At 39.7% G+C, this 16,321-nt stretch overlaps 1 protein-coding gene across 2 annotated transcripts in view; it reads left to right on the top strand.

The window, feature by feature from the left end:
• The window catches only part of ALG8 (ALG8 alpha-1,3-glucosyltransferase), a 29,289-nt gene extending 14,885 nt beyond the window's left edge, over window positions 1-14,404 (top strand). The window contains exons 6-13 of one of the 2 annotated variants that reach the window (XM_045483863.1): window positions 1,049-1,175; window positions 1,434-1,537; window positions 2,227-2,347; window positions 5,663-5,802; window positions 7,379-7,518; window positions 8,839-8,936; window positions 9,253-9,325; window positions 11,301-11,931. In XM_045483863.1, coding sequence (XP_045339819.1) covers window positions 1,049-1,175; window positions 1,434-1,537; window positions 2,227-2,347; window positions 5,663-5,802; window positions 7,379-7,518; window positions 8,839-8,936; window positions 9,253-9,325; window positions 11,301-11,532 — 1,035 coding nt within the window. In that variant the 3' untranslated portion in view covers window positions 11,533-11,931. Of the gene's footprint in view, window positions 1-1,048; window positions 1,176-1,433; window positions 1,538-2,226; window positions 2,348-5,662; window positions 5,803-7,378; window positions 7,519-8,838; window positions 8,937-9,252; window positions 9,326-11,300; window positions 11,932-14,138 lie in introns of those variants that run through there. The other variant, XM_045483865.1, reaches the window with a different exon arrangement.
• The last annotated feature ends 1,917 nt before the right edge of the window (window positions 14,405-16,321 follow it).

Genomic DNA, 16,321 nt, shown 5'->3' on the forward strand with positions numbered 1-16,321 from the left:
GCCCCTTTGGCAGCTTCCTTGCTGAACCACAGGAACATTATCTCATTTGATCCCCAAATTCCTGTGAGGTAGGTAGAATTCAGATTTATTTAGTTATAGTCAACTTGGGGATTTTTTGTTGTTGTTGTTTATTTGTTTTAAATCAGAATACCTTTAGTTCTTGTAGGTAGTTTGTTAGGATCAAGTACTGTACTCGTTGCCTTCAGCCTGATACTACTATATGTTACCTGATCTATAACACCAGATTTAGGTGGCTCTTTGGTAGCATTAAATAAATATTTGTTGCAGTAATGAACTAGGCTCAGTATAAAAACTAACTAGAATCACTTGCCTGTTTTCTCCTTATATTGCATGTAGAATATTTGCCTGAAATTTAAAACCTTTTTATTATAGCAAATTTAAATCATATACAAAAGTAGAGAAAATAAGAATAGCACAGTGATCTACACACAAACACACACAAGATTATTTTGAAACATATCCCAGATGATTTCATTCATTAAGCATGTCAGAATATAGATTTTAAAATATGTATTTTTTAAATTGTGTTGAAATACACATAAAATTAACTATCAACCATTTTTTTAGTGTACAGGCTAGTATTGTTTTAAGTATATTCACATTGTTATGCAACCAGTCTCCAGGGTTTTTTTATTTTTTAATAAACTTAATTTTTAAAAATAGTCCTAGGTTTATAGAAAAGTTAACAAAGATAGTACAGAGAGTCCCTGTGCCCCTCACCCATTTTCCCCTCATGTCACCATCTTACATAACTATGACACTTTCATAGTTCATTCTTTCAACAAGACTAAAAAACACTATTGTACACCTAAAACCAGCATAACACTGTATGGTTAACTAACTGGAATTAAAATTAAAACTTAAAAAACAAAAAAAGACTAAAAAAGCAACATTGGTGCTGCACTCAGATTTCACCAGTTTTTCCACTAATGTTATTTTTCTGTTCCAGGATCCAACCAGGATACTACATTACTACATTTAGTTTACCCTGAATTTTAAAGTGATATTTCCCTTTTAAATCTCCTAGAAAAGGCATATGGAAGGAGCATTTCTCTTTGCTGTTCTTCTACACTTCAAGCACATCTACCTCTATGTAGCCCCGGCTTATGGTGTATACCTGCTACGGTCTTACTGTTTCACTGCAAATAAACCAGGCAAGTTTTAGTGACAATAACAAAACCTTTATTTTCTTTTTCCTTGATTTGGTAGCTTGCTTCATGAGAGGATTTTATGAGGCACAACAGATTATCTCTCGTTTATTGATCCTATAAACCCTTGACCATTCTGACTTTTCTGTGCTCTTGTCACATCATGAAGGTTGGTGTGCTATCAGGGGATACTTCTGGTTTTAGCACATTGTATAAGTTATGGTTTTCCATGCTCCTGGTAATGGTAATGTTCCTTTTCTGTAGATGGATCCATCCGATGGAACAGTTTCAGCTTTGTCCGTGTTATTTCTCTAGGACTGATTGTTTTTTTAGTTTCTGCTCTTTCACTGGGTCCCTTCCTAGCCTTGGTAAGTCTTTTATTTTTTAAATTAAGTAATACATGTTTTTTGTTGCTGCTGCTGTTTAGAAAAAAATAATAAAGAATGTATAAAAGAAGCAAATCTACTTTTTTCTGATTCTTCCCCAGTATGACTCCCCAAAGACAGAATGGTGTTCTTTCAGACATTTTGGTTCATATTCAAATACATATCTGTGTATTTATATGTTTAACTATATGTCTTTCACACACATAGACACACACACTTACACACAGAATCGATGATCATTGTTCGCAGATTTCCTTATTTGCTCATTTGCTTACTTGTGATAATTTATTTGTAACTCCAAAATCAATACTAATGGTGTTGCATAGTCATTCACTGACAACATTCAAAGTGCCTAGAATATTATAGATGTTTGATGAATATTTTTCGTTTTCCCCTTTTCCCCTCACCCTGGGGTCTCCTCCTTTGCAGCTCATAAATTCTTCCCTTATTATAATTACCTCATAGCAGTACTGGACTGGTATTCAGCATATCTTGTCCCACTCAACAGATGAGTAGGTTAGACAAGAGGAGGTTCTGTGAACTGCTCAGGATCACACAACTACTTGAGGGAACAAGGACTAGAACTTTCTACACGCTATGTCACAGATGGTTGTTTAGTTCTCTTTTTGCATTTGGAAAAGATCGGTCACTGTTTAATCTCTTTTCTACAGAACCAACTGCCTCAAGTTTTGTCCCGACTCTTCCCTTTCAAGAGGGGCCTCTGCCATGCATATTGGGCTCCAAACTTCTGGGCTTTGTACAATGCTTTGGACAAAGCGCTCTCCATCATCGGTATAGTAGCCAGCCTTCTTACTTAGACGATGGATTTGGACAAGTCATACTGAGAAATGGAAAATCCTGCTTTGTGTTTTGAATGTGGCTGAACTGTTTGTTCTCCGGCCTTGTGTTTCAGCTTTCAGAATAAACAGGGGAGCAGTTCTAGGGACTAAGGTTTCAGTGTAGTAGACAGGCTGTGTTCCTTATAAAAACCATTTGTGGCAATGAGGTTGATCCTTTGCTTTGGAAAAAAAAATACAATATTTAGACATTTTTAAAAGGTAATTTTTGCCTTGAGTAAAATGTTATTCAGCAGTTAACTCTGCTTTTAAACTTAAATGTGTGCAGAAGGAAAGACGACTGTGTAAGCTGTGACTCTAGGTGTTCTATCAGTAAGGAAAATGATAGTCATGCATGAGATGAGAAGAAATGGGAAACCTAGGCTAGGCTTTTAAGTTTGGGTTGTGATAAAATAATAATAATAATAATGTATATCTTAAGATGGTTCTACTGAAAATAATTCACTCTAGAATAACTCACAGTAGTTTGTGAATATAGCCTAGCTTGATGGGAAATGGGGAGGATCAAGAGAAAGGTCAGTAAGCTTTGTCTGAAAAAAAATGGGCCAGATAGTAAATAGTTTAGGCTTGGCAGACCACATAAGGTGTTTTTGTTTGTTTGTTTTACCACCTTGAAAAATATAAAAACTCTTCCTAGCTTCGGGCTATGCAAAAATTAGTCACAGGCTGGGGATTTGGCCCTCAAGGTAGAATTTGCCAATTCCTGATCTAGAGTCTGATGATTTGGTTGGAGGCCCACCTGCATAAATGAGTGGCTCTGTGGCATTCTTCAAGTCACTTGATTCTTCTAGTGAGTATAATAAGAGGATAATGTAAGTAACTGTACCAATGCACTATGTTGTAAGAAACATGCAATAATAAAAAAAATGCTAGGTTGTTAGTAGCAGGGGCGTTGTAGCCAGACAGATCGGAGTTTAATTCTACCACCTATCACTTGTGTGACTTTGGACAAGTTATACCTCTCTCTGTGCCTCAGGGGTCTGAAAGTAATGGCTACAAAGCTCTTGGCACAAATAGCTGCTGTCACTGTTTTGGTGCATACTTAAAGGAAATCATAATTTGGTATTATCCCTCACCCACTGTGAATTCAGCCTTGATGTCCAAGGACTCTTACAAGGAATTTCTTAACATTTATATTCAAAAACCTTAAATAACCAGCATGGTATGAGGTATAAGGGCCACTTTCCTTGTCCGAGTGAGGAAACTAGGCTGTACATTATCTTATATATCTGCCTCTTCAAAGATGTCTTGGTCATGAATAGACACTTTTCTAAAGAAGACATCCAGGGGCGCCTGGGTGGCTCAGTCGGTTAAGCGGCCGACTTTGGCTCAGGTCACGATCTCGCGGTCCGTGAATTCGAGCCCCGCGTCGGGCTCTGTGCTGACAGCTCAGAGCCTGAGCCTGTTTCAGATTCTGTGTCTCCCTCTCTCTGACCCTCCCCCGTTCATGCTCTGTCTCTCTCTGTCTCAAAATAAATAAAAAAATAAAAAATAAAAAAAAAAATAAAGAAGACATCCAGATAGCCAACATGCACATGAAAAGATGCTCAACGTCACCCCTCATCAGGGAAATACAAATCAAAACCACACTCAGATATCACCTCACGCCAGTCAGAGTGGCTAAAATGAACAAATCAGGAGACTATAGATGCTGGCAAGAATGTGGAGAAACGGGAACCCTCTTGCACCGTTGGTGGGAATGCAAACTGTTGCAGCCGCTCTGGACAACAGTGTGGCGGTTCCTCAAAAAATTAAAAATAGATCTAGCCTATGACGAAGCAATAGCACTGCTAGGAATTTACCCAAGGGATACAGAAGTGCTGATGCATAGGGGTACTTGTACCCCAGTGTTTATAGCAGCACTTTCAACAATAGCCAAATTATGGAAAGAGCCTAGATGTCCATCAACTGATGAATGGATAAAGAAGATGTGGTTAATATATACAATGGAATACTACTTGGTAATGAGAAAGAATGAAATCTGGCCATTTGTAGCAACGTGGATGGAACTGGAGAGTATTATGCTAAGTGAAATAAGTCAGGCAGAGAAAGACAGATACATGTTTTCACTCATGTGGATCCTAAGAAACTTAACGGAAGTCCATGGGGGAGGGAAGGGGGGGGCAGTTACAGAGAGAGAAGGAGGCAAACCATAACAGACTCTTAAATCCTGGGAACAAACTGAGGGTTGATGGGGGGTGGGGGAGAGAGGAAAGTGGGTGATGGGCATTGAGGAGGGCACCTGTTGGGATGAGCACTGGGTGTTGTATGGAAACCAATTTGACAACAAATTATATTTAATATATAAAAAAAAAGATGTCTTTGTCAGTGGGGTAGCTTTAAGAGAGACTCATCAGACTGAAGGGAAAAGGAAAGAGATTAATGAATACAAAATAATTTGGTCCCCACATTTCACTGATTTTCAATAGACCTTGTCTACTACAAGGCCGTGCTCAGACTGTCCTTGGCTGTCCTATTAGCGTGTTTGGGATGGGATTTGCATCATCATCCTCAGACTTGGTCATCTAATAAGTATTCCTTGAACACGTATGTGCTGGGGATAAAAATGGATTAATCATCATTTCTGCTTTTAAGAAATCCAATACAGTGGAGGAAATGAGTGCATAAACAGATACAGGGCAGTAGGGTGAACACTAGATAGAGACATGTACAGGGTCCATATGTGTGTACCTAGCCCACAAGAAAATCAGCTCTACTTTTTTATTTAAAAGATTTCTCAGATGAGGGAGTGAATTAGGAGTTAACTTAGAGAAGTGATTAGGCCATTCTAAGCTAAGGGGACAAGTGTGGAGAGTGCTATGTCAATTCATTGTGGCCAAGCCACATTTAATCAAGCAGAGGATATGAGATTGGAGAGGAAGGGGCTAGATCATGGAAAACAGTTTATGCCGTGCTTGGGAATATGGACTTTATAGGCAATGAAGGATTCCAAGCTGGGATGTGACATGGTCAGACTTGCATTTTAGAAGCCTGCTTCATTTTAGAGGTGAGAGAGAGCAGATTGATATACATACTGTCTGCACGAATTCCCTGTTCCAGTGCAAAAAGCTGCTTTGCATCATATGATCTCAAGACCAGAGGCATTTTAGGTAGAATAATAGTACAGAGTTGAGTTTTAATACAGCTCGACCTTGAAGCAACAATAAGATTTAGTAGATTTTTTTTTTCTCGAGGAGTTGGTTGACCAAATATTGATAAAAATAAAACAAAATAACTACTTATTCTCTAGGTTTGGAATTGAAACTTCTTGATCCCAACAAAATTCCCAAGGCCTCAATGACAAGTGGTTTGGTTCAGCAGTTCCAACACACAGTCCTTCCCTCAGTGACTCCCTTGGCCACCCTCATCTGCACTCTGATTGCCATATTGGTAAGAATTCACCCACGGTACTCGTTTCTTGAGTTTTCTCTGCTTTTCTCTTGTGTGGCTGGTTAATTTCATCTTTCAGGTTTTTCCAACTATAGGACAAATACCATAGCTGTCATCCTGCTGCAGACTGAGGTATTTCAGAGCAATTCTTAGAGTAATTTTGAACACCTTAAAGAAAGATTACTAGTACGACCTCTGAGAGAGAGATCCTTGCTGTGGCTGTTAGATCATTTGTTCATGATCTGATGGGAAAAAAAGAAAAGCCCAGAGAGGAAGGGCCAAGGACTGCACTGTGGAGAAGGAAAATGTGTGTAGTGGGAACATCCAGGTTTCTGTTGTTGTTTTCATCCATGGCTAACTGGTCAAAAATCCAAAGTTGCCTGGACTGCATGGATATTTTGTCTTGATGACGACAATGAGTTAAGAGAGTCAACAGTGGCTCTTTGAGTATCAAACACTGAATCTAACATGACTCAGATGGTGTTAGAGACTTCATTCATAGCTGTTTTTGTTTGTGATCATGATGCTCTCGATTTCATGATATGATTTTAATGGCATTCAGTATAAATAACTCAATTCTACTTTAATTATACTCAGCTTTAATTTTGGTTTCTAAAAGATCAAACCTAGTAAGATACCTGACCCCGCTTAATTAAGTGGCAGTGCTGATGGGTAATTAAGCTCTGCTGGCCTACTTGCTCCCATGTTCTAACTGCCTAAAACTTTCTAAAATGTCAGCCTCATAAGCTGCGTATGGAAGGTCCTAGTTTTATTATAAATTACAATCCAGCCCACAAAGCTAGGTATGTATTTATTAATATGGTAAAATCTAGTTTATTATTAGCCTCAAAATGTTTTTGAACTTTTGTAGTTTGACCTGATATCAGTCATTCATTATTAATTCTGATGAACAGAATTATTTTTTTTTAAGTTTATTTATTTATTTTGAGAGAGACCGTGAGCAGGGGAGGGACAGAGAAAGAAGGAGACAGAGAATCCTAAGCAGGCTCCATGCACAGAGCCCCCCCAACACAGGGCTCAGAGTCATGAAACTGCAAGATCATGACCAGAGCCAAAGTAAAGAGTCAGACATTCAGCTGACTGAACCACCCAGGTGCCCTGAACAGAATTAATATTAATGAGTTAAATATGTATTTCCAAAAGCCTTGTTTTCTGAGTAGGTTTTTAGTTTTTGTTGTTGTTGTTTTGTTTTGTTTTTGAGAGGGAGTGTGCATGAGCCAGGGAGGGTCAGAGGGAGAGAGAGAATCCCAAGTAGTCTCTGTGCTGTGAGCACACAGCCCGACTCAGGGCTTGATTTCACAACCATGAGATCATGACCTGAGCTGAAATCAGGAGTCAGACACTTAACTGACTGAGCCATCCAGGCGCCCCCTGTGTAGTTTTTTATAACGTCTGGTGGAGTGTTCACATGGTGATGAATTAACCCAGTGTAAGGGAGAATAGTCTAAGATGTACTGGTTTGCAGAGATGATATAAATTGTATTCGCCTGAACAATGTTTCTGTAAAGCCTATTTTGAGTGATACTGAAGTTTTATCTTTGCCTGTTGTTTCTAGCCCTCTGTTTTCTGTCTTTGGTTTAAACCCCAAGGGCCCAGAGGCTTTCTGCGATGTCTAATTCTTTGTGCCTTGAGCTCCTTCCTATTTGGGTGGCACGTCCATGAAAAAGCCATACTCCTTGCAGTTCTCCCGATGAGGTAAGCACATAACTCAGTCAGCCGGCATTTCTGGCAGATTTCGTAATGAGCCTGTTGTTTTCCATTTGACATGTTCAGTGGGATAGGCAAAGGCAAAGATGTACAGGAATAGATTTATACTAGGACAGGACAGGGATGCTTAACTTGGGATCGCTGGGCCTGGGAATATGCACACACAGTTACTGCTGTTTTTTGTTAAGGGTACTACAGCAATTAAGAACCATGATACAAGGTGTTAGATCTGGATATTGAATGGCAGCATGGTATAGAAAAGCATAGGCTTTGGTGTCACCTCATTGGCGAAAATAAGATTTCATGGTTTCTTGTTAAGTGTCGTTAGAGTAATGATTGAGTCCATTATGGAGTAAAATTTAATACTTGTACAGAACTTCACATTTTGCAGAACTCTTGTTGAGGTGGTTTTTGGTGGGGAGAAGAGGGGTTTGGTTGGGTTTTTCCTTTTTGCATTTTTTTTTTTCTTTTGAGCCTCACAGCAACCTTTAAGGTAATTAGGATAAATGGATATCATCCCGTCTTAACATCTACAGAAACTGGGCTCAGAGAGTCTAAATGACGTATCCAAAGCCACACAGCTAGCAAGTAGCACAGTTAGGACTTAAACCTGAATGTTATGATGCTGGTTCCTATGATCTTTTCACTGTACCATTAAAAAATTAAAAATTAAAAAAAAAATTAAATGCAGTAGTGTCCATTTTGCATATAATTAAATCCTGATAGATAGATGATATTAGAATTAGCCTTTTTTTTTCCTTGAGATTTTTCTTAAATCTTGAGAGAAATCATTAAGCTCTGAAGGAAGCTTAAGCAAATTTGTCACGTCAGTATATGGCTTGTCTGGATTCATTCAGCAACGTAGAGTTTCCAAGTTAAGAAATAGAGCAAAACTTCTAATGTCTTTAATTAGAACTCATACTAAGCACCATCAGGCATGGGGCACTGCCCAAGAGAAGAGCTCCAGGTCTGGAAATTAAACTCCCGAGTCCTGTCTCCCTGGCTACCACCACTAGGCAGCTCCTAGTCCCACCATGTCCCTTTCTGTGGGGAAGGTGGTTACTCAGGGAAGCAAGACTCTTTTTCAATGCTCCCCAATTCAGTGTGGTACATTCTTCCATCGGTTGCTTAAATTTTCCCACGAAATTAATATTCTCAATTACATTGGACTTGTAGCAAAGATCAGTATGTTAGCTTATGCATAAGCCAGTGCTAGAAATAATAGATGCCGTTTATTCAAGCTGTCTGCTGCAAGTGTAAGTTTCAGTTGTTGTTTTAAGGAATTATTATAAGAATTTTTATTTTTAGCCTTCTTTCTGTGGGAAAAGCAGGAGATGCTTCAATTTTTCTGATTCTGACCACAACGGGACATTATTCCCTCTTCCCTCTGCTCTTCACTGCACCAGGTAAACAGCTTTTTATTTTAGAGAGAGAGATTTGATTGCCATACCTTTTTCATCAGGGCCTAGAGATCAATATATCTCATTTAAATGACCTTAAAATCTCTTGGAAGGAGAGAGCTCCTCCATGCTCTTAAATAAAACCTCTAATTTGTTCCTAATCCTCAGTATCTTTAGATGTCGCAAAGATGCATCATTAAGCTCAAAAAGCATTGCTAGCACTATATAGCTGTGCCAGTGTGCTTATTATATTGCCTTGAGTATCATATATCTTTTTCTGATCAACTGAATTATCATCTGTATTTTTTTTTTCTTTTAACAGAACTTCCCACTAAAATCTTACTCATGTTACTATTTACCACCTATAGTATTTCCTCACTGAAGACTCTATTCAGGTAATCCAAAAGAGTACATTTAAAATTATGTTTGCTGTTGTGAAATGTTTATTCCTAAATGGTCCGTTAAGCCTTTAAAAAATATTTTTTTTCAATGTTTATTTTTGAGAGAGAGAGTGCACGAGCAGGGGAGGCACAGAGAGAGAGGAGGACAGAGGATGTGAAGCAGGCTCCACACTAACAGCTGAGAGCCCAATGCGGGGTTCGAACTTACAAACCATGAGATCATGACCTGAGCCCAAAAAGCTGCCAGAATTTTTTTAGGGACGAATTACCCATAATCACATCACTCTGACATGACAACATAGTTCATGTCTTTAACTGAAGGACTATTTGAGGAGGGACTACCTAACTTAAATTAAAACCTTATATGAAAACTTAATATTAGAATGTAAAATATGCATTATGAGTAAAGCCACATAAATATAGATGCATAAAGCTAATATACATGTAGGGGCGCCTGGGTGGCTCAGTCAGTTAAGCGTCTGACTCTTGGTTTTGGCTCCGGTCATGATCTCATGGTTCAGGGATTTGAGCCCCACATTGGGCTCCACACTGACATGCGGAATCTGCTTGGGATTCTCTATCTCCCTCTCTCTCTGCCCCTCCCCTGCTTGCTCTCTCTGTCTCTCAAAATAAATAAATAAACTTCAAAAAATATTTAAAAAAAATTTTTTTAATGTTTATTTTTGAGAGAGAGAGAGAGAGAGAGAGAGAGTGAGTGAGTGCCAGCGGGGGAGGGGCAAAGAGAGAGAGAGAGAGAGAGACACAGAAACCGAAGCAGACTTCAGGCCCTGAGCTGTCAGCACAGAGCCTGACGTGGGGCTCAAACCCATGAGCTGTGAGATCACTACCTGAGCCGAAGTCAGACGCTCAACCCACTGAGCCACCCAGGCGCCCCTACTTCAAAAAATATTTTTAAATAAATATATGTAAAAATTCTTGTTATAGAATTATGGGTAGAATTTTTTCTCTTCTAAACTTAATATAATGTTATCCATATAATTTTTTTAAAGCTCCTTTATGATTCATATCTGATTATGTCCATAAGCCTCATATACTTAATTATATTACAACTCAGTTCTCACCATATGACCCAGCAATTCCACTGTTAGTATATACCCAAAAGAACTGAAAAGAGGAACTCAAACAGATACTTGTACACAGTGTCCATTGCAGCTTTATTCACTGTGCCAAAAGGTGGGAACAGCCCAAGTGTCCATCAGCAAATGAATGGCTAAACAAAAGGTGGTGTATACATACAGTGGAGTACTGATCACTCAGAAAGAGGAAGGAAGTTCTGATGTGTGCTACAACATGGATAAACCTTGAAAACATGGGCTAAGTGAACTAAGCCAGACACAGAAGGACAAATACTATATAAACGCTGTAGAATAGGCAAATTCATAGAGACAAAAAGTAAATTAGAGGTTACAGAGTAGAGGTTCGGGAGGAGGAATGGGGAGTGATTATTGCTTGATGTTTCCAGAGATTCTGTTGGGGTGATGAAAATGTTTTGAAAGTGGATAGTGATGTTGGTAGCAGAACACTATCAATACACTTACTGGGACTGAATGACATACTTAAAAATGGTTAAATAGCAAGTTGTATGTTATTTTACCAAAACAAAAGCGTCTTGAAAACCATCAATTACCTATTGTGTAGCATTTTTTTACATCAGCGTCACAGCATCCAGCTCCCTTTCCTCCCCCAGATGCAGAGCTGGTTCTCTCAGCAGCTTCACTGAGGCGACAGCATGGGTAGATGACGATTGGGTAAATCTGGATTGTTGAGCTAGTGCAGTGGTATATCATTCTCCATTTTTTCTAAATGTGAAATTGAATGCACTCTTTTGACAATGGCTTTGGCTATCATTCACATCAGGACGGTGCAGGTGGGAAGCTTCAGCTGAGAGATGTTTGCTAAACCAGGATGACTTGTTTAAAATGAGACTTTTCTCTCCTTTTGTCTTCAGAAAAGAAAAACCTCTTTTTAATTGGTTGGAAACTTTCTACCTCCTTGGCTTGGGGCCTCTGGAAGTCTTCTGTGAATTTGTATTCCCTTTCACCTCCTGGAAGCTGAAGTACCCCTTTATCCCTTTGTTACTGACCTCAGTGTATTGTGCAGCCGGCATCACATATGCTTGGTTCAAACTGTATGTTTCAGTGTTGTCTGACCCTCCTTCCAGCAAGACAAAGAAACAATGAATAAAGGAACTGCTTGGATGTCTTCCAAGCAATTATTTCATGGGAAATTAATCAGAACTTGAAGAAAGTTGCTGGTGGCATGAACCATTCATTTCAGTGGTTCTGTTTGGAAGACCATTCTTCTAAACTTGGCCTTGCCCAGCCTAGTGACGTGATTGTCACCATGGTGAGAAGCCACTTATCCTCCCTAAGCAATGAAGCACATTTGAAACAAATCTCGCCTTGCCCTGTTCAAGTCATCTGAGATGATTCAGACGGCTGTGCTTGCTCACAGCAAGCAGGGCGTCTACCAACAACATGATTATTTGTAGCCTGTGATGACCATTGTCAGGCTATAAGGCATAATTAGAATCATGTGCTAAGGGAAATAGAAATAAAATGCTGTTTTGTATTTCTGAACAAGAATGTTCTGGATCATTATCCGCTCCTATATTTTCCTACTGGCGTGTGCACACAAACAGGTGATGTTCTGTCCCCATTCTATACACCTTGTTCCAAGAGGTGGTTTTTGTTGTTGGTTTTTTGTTGTTGTTTTTTTTTTTGAAATTATACAATAACAATACTCACAAAGCCAGGGGGTGAATACTTAATGAACTGGTTTGGCCTGTCAGCATATCAACGCTTGCGTTGAGTTAAGGACATCTTGTACAGTTCATTTATTCTAACAGCAAGCTCTGCAGTTTTGATAAGGCTGCCACTTCTTAAACTTTCGTCATATGAACAAACTTAAGTGGTTTTTGCAGCCTGGCCATGTCCTCTCCCTTCTAGAAGAGTCCTTCACACACACTTTTTATCCACGACCCCGGTTTGCCGAATATCTGCTGCACATTCAAATTCAGCCGATGTTTATCTAGCCAACACCAGGACCTTTCACACATTTTATTTACCCCTTATCCTCTAAGAAGATCAGAGTCCAAGTCAATGGCATCCTGCGATGCTAATCCAGCTATCCCATCCCTTGAATCCACTCAACTTTCTGGAGACGTCTTTTGAGTCCATTGCAGAGATAAAGATGGAGATTTTGCCAAAGGGGGAGAGAAGCATAGCCCCTCCAGCCTATTTTCCTCACCACAGTCCCCTTGGCACTTCGTGTTCCAGCTGTCCTAACAACTGCAAATTGCCAGTGTGCCATGCTGCTTTGTGCCTCTGCTCCCTTTCATCCATTCTGCTTCCTGTCTCTCGGCTGACTTTCCTACCCTGTCATGTGATTGTACGTACTTCATCAAAATTAAACTTAACTGCTACCCTATGTATGAATATGCAGGTAGTATGGTGTAGTGATTAAGAATAGGAGCCCCAGAGTCACACAGCCTGATCTTAAATCCTGCCTCCATCATTTTTTTATCTGCAGCCAGGTTATGTAGCCATCCTTTGCCTCAATCTCCTTGTCTCTAAAATGATTACAAAAAATTTAGAATGCTGCCTGACACATGAATGTGCAATAAATATCACTTGATATTTTTATGAATCCTTTCCTCTGCCTCAACCTTCTCTCCCCATGCCCCAGAACTGAGTACCCTCACCATGTGTGAGCTCCCATGCTGGGGAGTCTACATCTAATATTAATTCGTTTATCTTTTTTCCCCAGGAGGTACTAGCAGTTTGAGAGCAGAGACCACACTTGTCTTAATAGCCCCAGTTTTTGGCACAGTTGAATGAATGAAGCACACCGCACAGGCCATAAATCTAAGTGTTTACTAATACCAGCATTAATGCAAGACTCAGTTTAGTTCACATCTTGGCCAATTGATGTGCAAGCAAAAAAAAAAAGAAAGAAAGAAATTAGAAGTTGAATTTAGATGCATATCAACAAGGCCAAATTTAATCGTACTTTGTAGATTGTTCTGTGATGCCAGAACTGGAAGAGCCTATGTGGTGCAGAGATTTCCAGAATGTTCCGAAGAGCATGGGATGTTCCCGAGAGTTGCCTCAGAGGCTCTGGGCCCTGTCCCATCTTCCACCAAAGCAAATATGCTTTAATCTATTTCATATATTGGGCTTTGCATAAATTTTTGTTTGACAAAGAGTTCAAAGTCCAAATACAGTTTCTTTAAATCAACTCAGCCTCAAGGGGCACCTGGTAGCTCAGTTGGTGGAGCCTCCAACTTTTGATTTTGGTTCAGGTCATGGTCTCCCGGTTCATGGGATTGATTGAGCCCCATGGCAGTGTCCTCACTGACAGCGCAGAGCCTGCTTGGGATTTTCTCTCTCTCCTCTCTGCCCCTTCCCCTGCTTGTGCTCTCTCAAAAGAAATAAACATTTAAAAAATAAAATAAAGCAACCTCTTACGTTACCAGGAGGGAAACTGCTCCAGAGACAGGAATATCTTGTTGGTGCCACACAGACTCAAACCCACACTCCTGCCTATGGCCCAGCACTCTCCCAACTACCATACTTCGTATTCATATATTTAAACTTTGCAAGATGTGGCTGGCTTTCAATAACAAATTTCTAGGTTTCAGCAGTTCCTAAGTAAACCAAAGTGCTGTTCAAAATGTTTTGAAATCTAGAATTAAGTAAAGTCAAGAACAAGCTAGGTTACCGTCAAAATTTAAATAGGGTATATAAATAACTCTTTTTTTACCTGCTGTTTAATTTATATGCAGTGTGCCAAGCTTTAAGAAGATAAAAGAAAAGAAAGATGGGAGGGACTTGGTACTGTTGCTCCCAGTATCTTTACCCAAGCAGGGGGGTAGAGCCAGAACCAGCAGGGAGCTACCAGGAAGATGCACTGCCTTTCCAGCCTGAAACTGCTATGGTGTCCTTGTTAATCACCACCTGAAGCTACTCTTTCTGAAGGAAGCACTTCAGTGTCAGCGAACTGCCCCCTACATACAGTCTATGTGGCTGTTATGCAGCTAATGGAGCAGGAAAGCATTCCAATAAAGTATGGCCTTTGAAAAACTACTCTTGAGTAGTTTGATGAAATTACATTTCCATCGTGATTGTGGTAAAAAGCAAATCTTTTGACCCCTCTATCTCATTTCTGGTGCTCCAAAGAAACAGACTACTGTGCTGATGGCAGCTGAGATTAGAGCAAACCTATAAACCTCAAAAACTTGAGTCAGTACAGCCGTTAGTATCTCACAATGAAGTCCCATATTCAGCATGCCCGTTTAATAGAAAGATCGATAAATGTACCAATTTTTCTGTTTTGGTCCCAGGAGTCAGAAATAAAAACAATAGGGGCACCTGGGTGGCTCAGTCAGTTAAGTGTCTGACTTTGGCTCAGGTCATGATCTCATGGTTCGTGAGTTTGAGCCCCACATTAGGCTCCATTCTAACAGTGTGGAGCCTGCTTGGGATTCTCTCTCTCTCCCTCTCTCTCTGCCCCTCCCCCACTCATGCTCACTCTCTCAAAATAAATAAACTATAAAAAATATTTAAAACAAAAAACAATATGCCTATTTCCTATGAAAAGGACAGGACCTGAAATATACCTATGTACAGAATCACAGAACTCTAGAATCCTAGAAAGGCTCTCAGATGATTACTTGGCACATTTTTAACAGTTTTCTTGAAAATAAATAGTCAGTGTGGAAGTGTTCACCATGTCATAAAACAGCCCCTCCCATATTCCTTAGGGCATTTAATGCTGAATTAATATTTTTCTTCCTCTGACTTTTACTAGTTAGTCTCTGGAGGAGTACATAATGAGGTCCTATTCCCATTTATGACAGCCTTTCAAGTGACATACAAAAGGAAAATTCCATATTGTGTCCTCTTTTGTTGAGTGCCAAGTACTCTTCTAGGCATTACCTCTTTTACCCTTCCTAAAACTTTGGAAATCAAATTCATTTATTATTCCTTTAAAAAAAAATTCACAGGAGCACCTGGGTGGCTTAGTCAGTTAAGTGTTCAACTCTTAATTTCGGCTCAGATCATGATCTCACGGTTGGTGAGATTGAGTCCTGCGTTGGGCTTTAGGTGGACAGTGAGGAGCCTGCTTGGGATTCTCTCTCCCTCTCTCTCTGCTTCTCCCCCATGCATGTGAATGCTTGTGTTCTCTCTCTCTCTCTCGCTCTCTCTCTGTCTCTCAAAATAAAAATAAACTTTAAAAAATTACAAAAAACATATTCACCGAATATCTACTGAGTATTTTGTATTATGCTAGGTGCTAGAGATCAAAAGGTAAACAGAGACATATTCCTGCCTTCAAGGAGTTTATATTCTAGTGACTGGAGAGTCCTGAAAGCCAGAAAGAGTGGCATGAGCTGAAGTTGGAGAAGTAGGCAAGGCCCAAGTCATGCAGGGTCTTTTAGGCCCTTGTAAAGAAATTAAATTTTATTTTGAGTACAATGAGAACAAAAGGGTTTAAAAATTTCTGAGTTGATTTTCATGTACATGGAGCAAAATTCAAAAAGTCCCCAGCCACCCAGTTCCCCTACCAACAGGGCAACCATTGCCATCAATATCTTATATCATTCCAGAGACACCAGACATATCTGTATGTTTATAAACACACAAACGATACCATTCCACACACTGTTATGACCTTGCGTTTTCTTCCTTAATGTATTTTGGAGTTCATTCCATTATAGGTATATATAAAATTCCATCATGCTTTTTTAACAGCTGCATAATATCTGTATCTGTTATCTATTGCTGTGTAACAAACTCTGTGGCTGAAAAAGCGCATCTCTTATCTCAAAATTGTAGGTCAGGAATCCAGGCTCAAGCTTATCTGGTTCTCTGCTTTGGGGTCTCTCACAGGCTCCAGTGACAACTTGGAGCTATGTTCTCATCTCAGGGTTTGACTGGGGACAGATCTGTTTTCATGCTCACACAG

This window comes from Leopardus geoffroyi, chromosome D1 (genome assembly GCF_018350155.1).
Source record: "Leopardus geoffroyi isolate Oge1 chromosome D1, O.geoffroyi_Oge1_pat1.0, whole genome shotgun sequence".
Lineage (NCBI taxonomy): Eukaryota > Metazoa > Chordata > Mammalia > Carnivora > Felidae > Leopardus > Leopardus geoffroyi.